General features: G+C 40.3%; 1 protein-coding gene across 1 annotated transcript; it reads right to left on the minus strand.

Moving 5' to 3' along the window:
- Nucleotides 1–11,113: 11,113 nt before the first annotated feature.
- On the minus strand, nucleotides 11,114–13,270 carry LOC115372097 (uncharacterized). The gene is made up of 2 exons (XM_030069822.1): nucleotides 11,343–13,270; nucleotides 11,114–11,216 (listed from the first exon to the last, which is right to left on the minus strand). The coding sequence occupies exons 1-2, from the start codon at nucleotides 13,262–13,264 to the stop codon at nucleotides 11,114–11,116; spliced, it is 2,025 nt and encodes a 674-aa protein (XP_029925682.1). The 5' UTR covers nucleotides 13,265–13,270.
- Nucleotides 13,271–13,940: the final 670 nt, after the last annotated feature.

The following is a 13,940-nucleotide window of genomic DNA, read 5'->3' on the forward strand; positions in this document are numbered from 1 at the left end:
GGAAGTGCACGTGGATGAGAATGTGCCTGAAACGCTGCATATCACCACTGTAAACAAAATGCGGTTGCTGTTTCTTCAGCCAGCTCTCATTGCTCCTGCACTGCACCGTACGCGCTTTGCCTTGATTCCCCTGCTGAACACTGGCTGATAGGACTGAGCACGGCCGACAGAAAGCTCCCACAGCGTGACATTACCACGGTTTGATTCCGTCTGCAGCCACGCAGTGGAGACAAAGTCTCACAAATGAATTTAGCTCAGAGGAAGCTACGGCCAACATCAAAATACCTTCACACAGGCTTCACGTTGGTTGTCTGGTCGGCTATGTGATGTTTAATCACATTTCCACTATATGCGTCATTTTTTTTTTTCATTTCATTTATCCTTTATTTAACCAGATAAGACTCATTGAGATAAAATGCAATCTCTTTTCCAAGAGTGACCTGGCCAAGACGGCAGCACATTAAACACATGACCAAACAAGTTCCATGACATGGGAAAACAAAACAAACAAAAAACAATTACAAGGCTTCGATGTAGTTGGCAGCAAATGAGTTCAAGGACAGGAGCATTTCCCACAAAGTTCACACTCCAGATCCTGAAGGGTGTCCTTAAAGGCACTGAAAGAAACTAAGTGTGGAAGCTTCAGAGTAGTTTGGAGGGTGTTCCAATCTGCAGTCAACATCCCAACAGCAAATACTGAGGGGGCACATGGCACCAGGAAAAACTTTAGTCAGTAGGGGAGAGTGGGGTAAGTAGTGCAAATTTTTACTTAAAGTGCCTTTAAAGCGAGGGGATTACAGTAATGCCTCCAACTAAAATATGCACATATAGTTTAAGATGTTGTGCATCCCTGGGAACAATCACTTTGGATCTTATATAAACTGTTTGAGAAATATAGCTTTCGAAAAAAAAGTGGTTTTGTGGCACAACTTGCCCCCAGTGCGGGGTAAACTGTGCCATTAGAGAGAATACACTGGGGTAAATTGTGCCATTGATAATTGAAGTAAAACAGATCATTTTAATCTAACAAATGACAATGCTATATAAAAGCAAAACAAATTCAATACAAAATGATTTATTTAGCATTTATTCATTATTTTAACAAGATCACAGGCCACTTTTCTATAACAAGGCCTAGCGCCACATGAACACATACCCAGAACAAAATAAAAATTCCAAAATGAGCACCTGCAAATCATTCTTCATCTGAATCTGAATAGTTTTAGTGATCAAAGGTAAGAAGACAATATACAATGACAATAAAATACAATAAAGTAATATATAGTATATAATCACAAGTTGTGCCACTGGCACAACTTACCCCAGGCCCTTTGGCACAAATTAGCCCAAGCCCACCATTTTGAAAAAAATGCATCCCCCAGCTGTTGTGAGTTAACATCATGCTAACTGTATAGACTCATGGTGTAGGTTACTAAAGTACTAAAACCTGTGTGAACTGTTTTCAAAGTTTTCTATAATTATTCACAGCAATCAAAAAACCTTGATCATAGAAATTTTACTTTGGAGGGCAAAAAAATGTTTTTTGAACTTAAATGTGCTTACCTCTCAAGCCATGTGTCTCCCTTCTTTGCAGGATGAGTGAAATGGATGCCTCTTCAAAAATATGTGGTCACATGACCAACTTCTTCTATGGTTTTCTAGATAACAGGGGTGGCACTACTTGCCCCTTGGCACAAATTACCCCACTCTCCCCTATATAAGATAAAAATAATATAACATGTAATGCATAACTATTAATGAGCACTCTGACCACTTTTTCTCCACTTTTTTTCTCTACATTTTTAATAGCAAATAGGAAAAAAAAAAAAAAAAAACACATCAACAAAATAATAATTTATAAAGGGGCCTACTGGTGAATTGGGGATCCTATGAGCAACAAACGCCACCATGTTAATGACTGTGGGTAGTGAGGGACTTCGGTCAGCCCATAGAAACCCATAGAAAACCATGTCATCTTTCAACTGCACTGGAAATATGAAAATCACCAACTTTTGACCTCTGAGTTTTTCACCTGACAACAGCAATATATTGGTTCTGAGAGTAGTTGGTAGACTTCACTTCATTGGCAGGCTTTGTTTGTGCTCAAGATGTGTTTTTGACCTGGGTCAAATAGTTTTTACCAGTCATTCACCAATCATAGTGTTTGTTTTAACCTTATAGCATAGCATTAACACAGAACTAAAATATTGTCCCTACTGTTGGCTTAATGTGTCAGTATGACCATACTGACTGACTGAACTGTATTTATTTATTACATATGACTTATTTGTTCATTTATTTGTTTATATGCATTACTATTATAACCCACTGATACCATCTACTGGTACCATCTTTCTTATCATTGATTTGTTTTTTCTTTTTTTTTTTTTTTTTTGTTTGTTTGGTTTTTTCACCACAGTGAAAAAAAAGAGCAACTGATATTTCAGTTATTTCAAATCGTGTCATATTTTGTTTTGCAGCAGAGGTTTGAAGGGCCCACTCCTGCCCCCAAACCTCCTTTATTATCTGTTTACTTGATTGATTGATAATAATTTATCGTCAGCCAGGAGTTGATTTTTTTGTGCATCAACAGCAGCTCCATTTGTAAAAGCACATCACAAAAAAGAAATTCAGGAAGGAAATGCAATATGCCTCCATTTACATAACATTACAATCACTGACGACAAAACTTGGTGCAGATATCAGGACGCATCAGTGGACATTCAATCTGGGATTGTAATTTAACTTTAGGATTGACTGATACACATGTCAGGGACCAATCAAAAACAGAGGAAGTCACAGGTGGAGTGGGGAATTAAGGGTTTTATTTACCCCAAAAAATGTTTAAGAGGAGAAAATCAGAATCGAGTGAACATATTTACAATAAACACTGGCACAGGGCACTCTCACATGGATGTATTATTCTGCACTACACACGCCATCTTTGCAACATTAGTGCTCAGATTTTTATCTCTTTTCTAGTATTTTAAGATTTTAACTTAGTTGTTGGTTAATATTATCTGTTTGTCATTTGTTGCATGTGTATTTATTAATGTGTGAATGTATGTATGGCTGTGAGCTGTGAGATACCTGAATTTCCCAGTAGGATCAATTAAGTATCTATCTATCTATCTATCTATCTATCTATCCATCTATCTATCTAAATGAGGCCAGCAAAACAGACAACACAAGTCTGAACATAACAAACAGAAGGATTATTGATGAGATTCATTTTGGAGGAACTTGAGCTGCCGTAGTCACCCCAGAACTTCCACCAGTGACTACATTGTATGTTCAAAAACTTTGAATACAACCACATACAATGATGTCTCTTCCTCCTTATTTTACTGATTCATGCATTCAACATTACAGTTATTTGTGTCTCATCATTCATTTTGGTAATATAGAGTGGCTTGCAAGGTGAGTTTCAAGAGAAAAGGCACTGGCCCATGTCCATGACCTATCTGCCACAGCCATGAAAAACAACACACCTCAACACTGGCACAAGTGAGCATGACGCCATGTGGCAGCCCCTGATGCCCAGGACTAGGTGGCAGGAGCTGTCAGGCGTGGCTCAGCCCCATGGAATCACCTCATCATCTTAGTCTTTGTGCACTGCAACAAATCGGACCCCTATGTCCTGTCAGATGAGCTCCATGTATTGTCAGTTGCTATGGGGTTGTTTGTGTGGTGAGGGTTCTGTGTGGATTACAAAACACTGGTTAAGGTTATGGTCAGATTAAGTTGAGAATGTGTAATTTTAATTTGGGCCTAGTTTAACAATTTACAGTTAAGGTAGGTTGAAGTTGGTGCCAGGTTAAGGTTAAGGTCTAATGCATCATTTTCATCCCATTTTTCATCCTTCTTTGAGATGATAATGGCAGGATGAGCAGGATTTCCCCTGTTTTGTGCTTAGAATCATAGAATCAGGTTTCATGTGTTCAGTAACTTTTTTTTTTTTTTTTTTTTTTTTATTGTCTTATAGGTTTCCTCAGCATGGACATCAGGCTGGACACACACACACACACACACACACACACACACACACACACACACACACACACACACACACACACACACACACACACACACACAAAGGACGGTTGAGCTGCACCCCCTTCTCCGGGTGCAGCTCCGGCTCCGGCTCCGGCTCCGCCTCCCATGATGGGCGGCGGTCCCACTCGTCCTTCTCCAGGGTGCAGCTCGGGCTCCGGCTCCGGCTTCCACGATGGGCGGGGGTCCCACGAATCCTTCTCCGGGGTGCAGCTCTGGCTCTGGCTCCGGCTCTCCATCTGAAAAAGAAAGCACAAAGAGTGAGTTTGGTCCCACACTGATCCAACAAGCTGCGATGCCAGTAGGGCGCCAGCCCGTCGGCTCAGCCCGGACAGTGAAGCCCGTCGGCTGAGCCCGGACAATGCGCCCAACAAGCCCGCAGGTTTGTTGGTTCAGTGTGGAACCAAATTCTACACAACTCGAGGTCTATTTATGACCTCTGCTAATGTCGTGGTGTGACGTCAAAGAGAGAACAACGTATAATTCAATTCAATTTTCATTTACAAATTGCCAGAAAATGTGATGTTTGGTTGATGACGTCACAATGGCTTGAGAGGCTGTGATGTCACAAAGAGAAAGAGAGACAAACAGAGAGACAGATGGTAATGATGCTGATGATGATGATGATGATGATGCTGATGATGATGATGATGAATGATGGAGAAGGGACCCCGTCCATCGTGGGAGCCGAGCTGCTCCCCAGAGAAGGGAGTGCAGCTCAGTCTTCTTTGTGTGTGTGTGTGTGTGTGTGTGTGTGTGTGTGTGCGCGCGCGCGTACGTGCGTGCGTGCGTGCGTGCGTGTGTGCGTGCGTGTGTGTGTGTGCATGTGTGTGTGCATGATTTTGGAACACATGTTTTTCATTTTGTTTTTTCACATGTGAAATAATTAAAACACATGTAGTTGTAGATCACATGTGTTCCAAAACCACATGTGATTTATTTCACTTGTGATTTCACATGTTATTTTATATAGTTTTTTTAGTATTTTATAGCCTATAGCTATTTTATATATTATAAAGGGAAATGTAGATAGATGAGATTTAAAATGTCATGATTTCCAGGTATTGCATATTACTACATTTTGCATACCTGTTCTTGATATGTGCAAATAAAAGTTAATAATAAAAAAAAAACCTTGATTGAACAAACAAATAAACAAACAAATGATGTTTTAGACCAATGAAGATTCTTCCATGGAAGAGTGAAAGTTCAAAGGCCTGCAGGTATCTCTCCTCTGTGGATGTGCCCACTGATTGACTTTTAAAATGGCAGATGATGTAGTGCTGAAACATTAACACATTTTTCATGTCACTATTCAGGCTTTAAATCATGAGGCAAATGTCTCTGAGAGGCAATAACATGCAAAGTGGTCTCTCACTCGGTGTATCCAAAGTTCTCTCAGAGCTGCTGGTGGGACAAGCTGAGCGTTATATGACGTCTCAGGAGACTTGGGGAAATGGGCCAAGCTGAAGAGCAATATTGCTTCAGCTGTGAATAAATCACTGCTGGCTAAAAGCTATTTGAGCTCGCAAGATGTCAGATGAAATGATTATGGGATTAACATTAAGGGAAAGTGTGTTTTAGCGCCATCGGTCAGGGAGATGATTAAAGTAATAGTAATAATAATAATAAACTACAACAAAAAGTGACAGGGGAGAGAAATCTAAAAGCTCTGGGCAGCAATCATTCCCAGAGGATTTATTTTGAGGAGACGATCTTGGCCAGACTGAACAACATCTGCTTGAGAAGAGACACAGACAGAGAGGCGAGAGAGAGTCACAGTGACAAAAAGACTAGTTAACATCAACAACATGACAAGAGCATGCAGATGACACAGCAGTATTAAGAAGAGAAAGCTATGAGTCACGTGTTTCTGTGTATAATAAACTCTTTGTATAGCACTTTTCAAAACACAGTTACAGAGCACTTCACATTAACAGAGTGAAGAGGAAAGACTAAGGCAACAGCAATAAAACAATGAAGGAAAGATCCCCACCAGCCATCCCGAAAAAAAATTCTAAAACAGTACAGCTCTGTTCACATTAGAGCTAAATCTGGTTGTCACTCCACATTTTAGTGTTCATTAAGCAATATTACAGACATTGCAAGCCTGTTATTGCCTGCCTTGAGCTTTCTAATTTCTGTAGCACCTGAGAATAAGTTCCTCCTCTGCCCTCCTCTTCACCCCATCGCTGTTTTAACCACATTCAAAGCATCTCTGAAACTGCATGTTCTGCAGGTAAAAATATTCACATTTCAGATCACTCCTGCAGTGACTGCAGCGACAGAAGTCCATTCAAAGCACTTTACCTGGTAGCTGAAAGTATGCTTCATTTTCAGATTGGAGGTCAGAGACAAAATAATCCAGTTAATCCAACAAGAGCTTTGTTAGAGTATCCCTGCTGCTCCAAGTCCTGGTGGTTGCTTGACTTTTTTTTTCTTTAGTTTTTTGTTTGTTTGTTTGTTTGTTTTGTTTTGTTTTGTTTTTTGGTCATTACTGCTTTATTTCACAGTCACAGTAGAGAGAGACAGGAAAGGCAGGGGAGAGCGAGGGCATGACATGCAGAAAAGGCCCTGAGGTCGGATTCAAACCCAGGACGCTGCCATCAGGGCTCAGCCTTAACAAGTGGTATGCACTCTTATCCGGTGGGCTACCAGGGTGCCCCTCGCTTGAGTTTTTCAAAAACTCAGAACAAAAAAATCAAAAAATCAACCAACTTCAAAATGGCTTATTAGTGACAATAATAATAATTAGACAATATTGGTGTAACTAAGAGATTCGATTAAAATAAAAATGAGATGGATAGATTATCGAATAAAATACAAGTTACTAGCTGATGTGTGGGCAGGCAGGGAGGTGGGCAGAGACAACTTGTATATTCATATTCCTGTGAATACTGAATGAAGGAAAAGTGTGACATTATATTTAAGTCATTTTAAGTTTTTTTTTTTTCATGGAAAAAAAATGGAATTAATAATATTTTTGAAGATACATGATTTTTAGGGCTTTAATCAATAATTGGAGGGGGACTTTAACTTAGGTTTTGTACAAGCAATCTACTGGGAATCAAGATGCACCACTGACTCTTAGCTCTCAACATCCTCTAGTGGTCAGAAATAAATTGGTGTAGCTTTAATCTGGGCCAGTTCATACTCATTACAATGAGAGCAACACCCTGTCCTGTTGGAAACAGACAGCAACAACAAGAGTGACTCCAGCCACTGTGGAGTTGATCAGTTTATACAGCTGAATTGTGCATCACAGTTTCCCAAAATCACTGTATCATCACCATGTGATTCTGGAAGATGACAGTTATGTCCCCTCCAACTTTCAAGCCAAACCAACATTCTTACATATTAGTGCATAGGCTACTGGATTAGAGATTGTATGTGAGGCAAGCTGCGTAACTTAGCAATAATTTTTAAAACATCAGATTATCCAAACACATTGAGTTCCCCATATATAATCTCAATCTGTCTCTTCTCCAGCAGACGTGGGGAGGTGCGACATGAAAATCAGAGCCTGCCAGAGCAGCTGAGCCTCTGCGCTGAGGAGAGGGAGTGTGATTGAAAGCCAATTATCCAGCCTGACACAGAGGGAATGGAGAATTTCCACCGCAGCCTTGTTTTCTGACACTTTGCACAAAGTTTAAGGGCAAACAAATCCCCCCTGAGTCGGGGTCTGATGAGCTAGACTTTCACAGAAAGACTGCAAAACAATTCAGATTATATGTGACCTTAAGTTTTCTGAGTTTGACGGACAGTCAGAAGGTCTCGGCAGATAGTTTGTAAATGCTGTTTTCCCCTGCTTCAGCATGGGGTTAGGGTTTGGTCTGGATAGTCTTGCATAGATAACTGATGTGATGGGATGTATTTGCAGTCTAATATCAAACCAACTCATACTTTACTCAAATAACCAAGTATCTGAAAAGATTTCAACACTGGTTGATGTTGTTTAACTTGCTAACTTATTTTAAGTAGACACAATATATGAGCCTACTCAAACTGCTCCCAAATAAATCTTTACAATTGATGTCAGTCTTAGCGTAGTGTGTATATATAGATAGATAGATAGATAGATAGATAGATAGATACAATGTTTTTTTTTTTATTTGTTTGTTTGTTTGTTTGTTTTACCATTTCTGTATAAAGCAATGGTATTCTCTCCACAGGCAAAGGACCAAGGTTGTTTGTCACATATAAACAAGGAACACAAATTGGTGTTGGATCTTTTCTGCAATGGAGTGTGGATTTGGTCTGATCTTGAAAATCAATCATATTTTGCCTGCAGTCAGTCTGCAAGCCACATACAAGCTGTGCAGGGGTCAGTGCGGTTGATTTTTCTAATCTGCAAATTAGCTACTCTTTGCAAACATGGTTTCTTAACTGCAAAAATGTAATCTTAAGTTAATTAGTTACATATTAAATTACCTTGTCCTTCTTCAAAAAGGTAAAAAATGAAACAGTGGGACAAGATTATCCCACTTGTTTCCAGTATAGTTTAACTTGTTTTTTTGTTTGTTTGTTTTGTTTTGTTTTGTTTTGTTTTTCTTTCTTTCTTTCTTTCTTTTTTTTCCAGGAACAAGTACAAATCTGTTGGAACCAGGCAGAATAAGGCAGAACAGCCACTAGGATCAGGAAAATGACACTTGAGTCAAGACAATTCTGGAAACAAATTGATTAGCATTGGAAAAAAATGGAATTTCCTCATCACAATGGCAGGGTTTATTTATTTATTTATTTCACCTTGTTGGAAGAACAAGATTGTAACACTAAATATGAGACTAATTTAGTCTAATACTGATTTGATTTTTTTTTTCAGTGTCAACATAATTGTTCCGATGTGCTATGGCATGCAAAAATGAGATATATTAATATTTCTTAATTTATAATTCCAAATAAATTCAGATTGTATCCCAGAGTTTACGAAAATAATGGCATTTTTATCCAGAATGACTTTCAGTTATACTACTATATATAACAAGCATTCAATATATAAAAAGGTACAAGGGGCATAATCTTCATTTTTATTATAATACTTTATTATTATTATTATTATTGTTGTTGTTGTTGTTGTTGTTGTTGTTGTTGTTGTTAGTTTTCTTTATTTGTATTTGTATTATTTGAATTTTATCTGCGACTAGTGTGTTGTGTTTAAACTGTTTCAGAGTAAATGCACAATGATTTTTGGTTTAGATATTTTGCAAACTATTATCTATATTCATGGCTGAAATATTTCTTCTGCATTTCAGAAGTTTGCTATTATTAGTGAACCAACAATTACTGCACTGTATTACTGGAAACATAGTATGAGGCCAGAGGCCTCGATATGTCTGAATGTTGGAGAGGACCTTCAACATTACAGAAATTACAAGAAAATGTGAACAATGCAGAGACTCTAACTGGACCTCAGATGCATTTTCTTTAATGCTGAAATAGATGACATTGTTTATTATGAAAGAGTCCAAAATATGACCCCAAAGGATGTTTTTACAAGCTATTATTATTACAAGCGACCTCTAGTGGTTCGGTAAATAATGCCAGTCTGGTGTGTCTGTAAGTCAGGTGACGTACCATAGAGAGCGAAAAAGCCTAACTTTAGCCACTCTGTTATAAGGCGACCTTATATGTTGGAGGGTATTTGTGCAGCGTGACTGTTCGTGTCTATACTTTTGGTGCAGCTCCATTCGTTATTCATGTAGTTATATAACATCTCGATTTAAGCTGCTTTAAAGTAAAATACTGGCTGGCTAGGCCAGCTGAAACACTGGCATTCCTCTCAAATAAGCCCAAATTGCAAAGATCATGGGAAATAACAAAAGCTGATATGTCTGGAGGGGTAACATCACAAACCCATTAAACGTTATTTGCCGAATATGGATTTGGATTCAGGTGCATCCCTAGTAGGAACAAACTTCTTATGTGGGTTGGTGGACTTGCTGAGTATTATCATGCTTAAACAAGCCACACTTGTCATAGGTGAAAAGAAAAATAGGCTACAACTAGGCCAAGGGAAGTAGCAGTATTGTGATGTTTTGTTTTCGCAAACACAGAAATGCAATGTCTCATACAAAAAAAAAAAAAAAACAAAATAAAACCTTGCACTGAACTGTTAGGACCCGATTCTTTTGTTGAATGCCCAAGGACAGACCGGAGTCAATCTTCAGCTCTCAGATATAATATTTATTTGGTCACATGTAAAGCAAGGCAGCGCTGGTCTCAGTGTGACAGAGCTCTCGCAGGATCTCAGTCAGAATGAGTGTCGATATCAGGAAATGATACATATTTATGTTCTTGGGCTTGGGCCTGCCCCGTACATAGGTTGGACTTTAAACGCAACCGAGAGTAATTGGCCAGTTACTGGACATGGACAGGCCAACCACTGTCCATGCCTTGATCTCGGAATGTGTGATGCTATGTGTATGTATGTTGATTGGGCGTGTATCTAATGCAATAGACCTAACAAATAAGATAGAGAAAATATGTCTGGTTCCAGCTTTGTTTACCTTCTGCTAATAGCCAAGCTGTTCTGAATAATACAAGAAGCATTGAACTTTAACATGCATTGAATACTGCAAGAGACATGAACTATAAGGCCAATTATAACAATCCCCCTTTTGACATAATTTTATTATGTCAATCAAACTAGGTAAAAATGTTATTCTGTACTGTGGTACCGCTTTAGGCGGAAAACCAACCAGTCAGCCCCCCAAACTGCCAGTGATTCCCAGCCTAAATAAGCAACACAATCAACACAATTGAGGGTTTTAATGCCCCCTTTTGGTATATTCTTATCTCATCAACAAAAAAAAACCCATAATATAAATCTTAAGCAGAAGCATATGTATCTACCTTCCTAGCAACCTATATGTCAGCGGATATGTGTAAGCTGGCTATGTGTAAGTATGATTAGCATCTATCAGCAGTAATTCATCTTGCACAGTTTATGGAAAACACTAAACATTTCTATGAAAACCTATGAGTCTCACGCCCCTATATGTATGCGAGTAAATATATGGTTATGTATTAGCAGTAGCAGAATCATGTGACTATATGGGGTTCAGGGATACAAAAAACGCTCTTCTTGGGTGTCGTAGTCGTCTTTTTCCAGGTCCACTTCAGTCTCGTCCTCCCCGGGCTCAGGGAGGGAGACCACCGGAATCGTGTCGCCATGGTATTGAATTAATTGATAAGGAGGTGGTACAGGAAATTTATCATTAATTGCCATAGTGATGCATTTCAGACAGAGCTGTCTGATGCATGGTATGCAACAGCATCCGCATAGCGCGAGTACTGTAACGGTAAAGATCAAAGACGTCAATACAGAAACTATCACAGTTTTCCATCTTCCAAATGAATGATCAAGCCAATCAGTTAAAGGATTTGTTATCCCTGAGTGTGCTACCAATTCGTCTGCCATGGTCTTTAAGCCAGAAAGAGCCCGAGTTACAGAGCCGTCTGGTGCTGTATTGTTTGGAATGAAGATGCAACAGTCATGAGAGAACATAGCGCACACACCTCCTTTTTCAGCTAAGAGAAAATCAAGGGCCAATCGGTTTTGGTAAGTCATTAATGAAGTAGCAGCCAATTGTTCATGCAGACCAAAGATAGCATCTCGTGTCATATTGCTCAGCCGTTGCACATTGAAATGTATGAAATTTATCCTGTCAACATTCTTATTTATAGTGACCCACCAGAATAACGAGGATTCAAAGCCTGCTGCAACCTGGTCCACTAATTTATATTCATCAGGCACACCCCGTGGGATCCCAATTGCGTCAATGTATATGGGAGAATTGTGGTAAAGGTCGAATGCAGCTCTTTTGTGCAGGTGTGATTTGGCGACAGGCTGGAAATCATAGTGAAATTTGTCATAATGAGAAACAAGTTCAGCTGCTGCAATTTTTATCAATGTAATGGGTGCAATCAAGGATAGTATGGTGCATGTTCCTGTCCAGCTAGAAGGAAGTGTATTCCTTAGGCGATTCCCACCACAATACCAATAAACATCTGAACGAGAGTAAGTCAGTGTGGTTGCATTTGGCCAGTCGGTAACATTAATGGTAGTTGTGCACCAATCCTCTGGTATGTCGCCTACATTCAGACCAGATATGTCGAATTTAGTGAGACAGGTGTGATTGTTTCTGACAGGTGTAAATATTGGTGGGATCGCCTTTGGTGGGGACAACGGGTACGTTGTCTCCAGATGTTTGCATGCTTCTGTGGGATTTTCAGTGGTGTGTAAGTGCATCATGCAGAAGGTCTCATTTTCAGAAAATGGTGATGGAACAGTTAACAAAGTTGGTCTAGGAGTTGAGCACACTACACAGTCTTCTCTAGTGGCCATTCTGGCTGCGTTCTCTACCCAGTCCAGCCAATAATTTTTCTCAGTGAAACCCGTTTCAATCTCCAATACATCTGTTACAGAGAGGTTAGCAACATCTTTGGCCATGATGCCGTCAGCAACCAATTTAGTAGTATTGCTCATTTCAGGAGGTTGTTGTGCTGTCACAGTTATCATAAAATAGCCTAAGGGATCAGTTCCAGTTTCGTAAGCCCCAAGGACGTAGTGGTTTGTGTCTGACAGTTGTGGTTTTTTCAGTGTGAGGATCAATGGGTTGCAAGATTTGTCATTACAGGGGTATCGTGGGGTACCCTTAATCAGTGCCAATCGTGATTTTAATGGGTTGTCCAGTTGGTAGCCCCAGTCTAGCGGGCCAGTATTCACCACAACAAGATCCCAACCAACACCACAGTAGGGGCGACCCAGATAATATTCACCATCGTGATGGCCCTGGTTCCTGGTACCATCACTGCATATGTATTTTTCAGACCACCCATGTGCTTGTTCATTAGGGCCACACGTGATGACAGCACACAAATCAAAAGTTATGACCCCATCTTGGTTTTCAACAAATTGCAGGTTAATCAGGTGGCTTCTACCGCTTACAGATCTTTTTGTCAGGTGGCGTGGTGTGGTGGTAGGATAGATCAATTCAGGGTCAGTGTGGTTTTGCTTAGCTGTGTGGGACTTGGAAGTTAGGATTTCCCACACCAAAACAGGCAGAACTATCATCAACGTTAGTGTCACCAAAATAGCTACAGCTACCCTGGTGCCACAACCCAGTCTCCAGAGAGGAGTTCTCCTGGATAACTCCCTTGACATGTGCCTGTCCACTCGATGGTATGGTCTCATTTCCAGTGTAGTCATTGTCAGTGCCTTACTATCTAAGTGTGCCCCAGTCAGGGTCACGGGTCAGTGTCAGTCGGCAAGGTTAGTAAGTCAGTCCGAACCTCAGTCAGTGTTCTGTCATTCGGGTCTTTTGTCAGTGCACAATGGGTCTTGTGGATCCAGTTACTCAGTCTGTCGTCTGTCAGCCAGACCTTCACACAGTGTGATGTGACCTCAGCCACCTTATACGGTCCCTTCCATCTCGGAGAGGACCAGTTCAGCTTGTTGACCTTTCTGAGCACCCAGTCTCCAACCTCCACTGGTGAGGTTTCCTGGTCCTGTTCCTTGGAGAGTATTGCGGTCACCTGTTGAGAGATACTCATCACCGTATTGTTCAGCTGTTTCACATATTCACCCAGATTCTCATATTGTAACAGCACAGGCGGTGTGTCGGTTGGTGCAGTGGTGAACGGACAGGGCATCTTTCTTCCTGTCAAAATCTCATGCGGGCTGACATTCATGGTCGCATTTGGAGTCGACCTCAAGCTGAATAGCACAATGGGTAGGGCCTCAACCCATGTTAATTTGGTGTCTGCGCAGACTTTAGCCAATCCTTCTTTAATAGTTCTGTTTGCCCTTTCCACCAGCCCTTGAGAGGCCGCATGATAAACTGCACCAAACTTGTGTTTAATCCCAAACCGCCTTTCCACTTCTC

This window comes from Myripristis murdjan, chromosome 14, assembly GCF_902150065.1.
Source record: "Myripristis murdjan chromosome 14, fMyrMur1.1, whole genome shotgun sequence".
Lineage (NCBI taxonomy): Eukaryota > Metazoa > Chordata > Actinopteri > Holocentriformes > Holocentridae > Myripristis > Myripristis murdjan.

Bases quoted from the DNA above. Each gene is read 5' to 3' on its own strand.
- LOC115372097 (XM_030069822.1), bottom strand. From the start codon at position 13,264: ATGACTACACTGGAAATGAGACCATACCATCGAGTGGACAGGCACATG. The intron at 11,217-11,342 runs CGCGCTATGCGG...CCATGGCGACAC, and splicing joins ATCTTTACCGTTACAGTACT to GATTCCGGTGGTCTCCCTCC.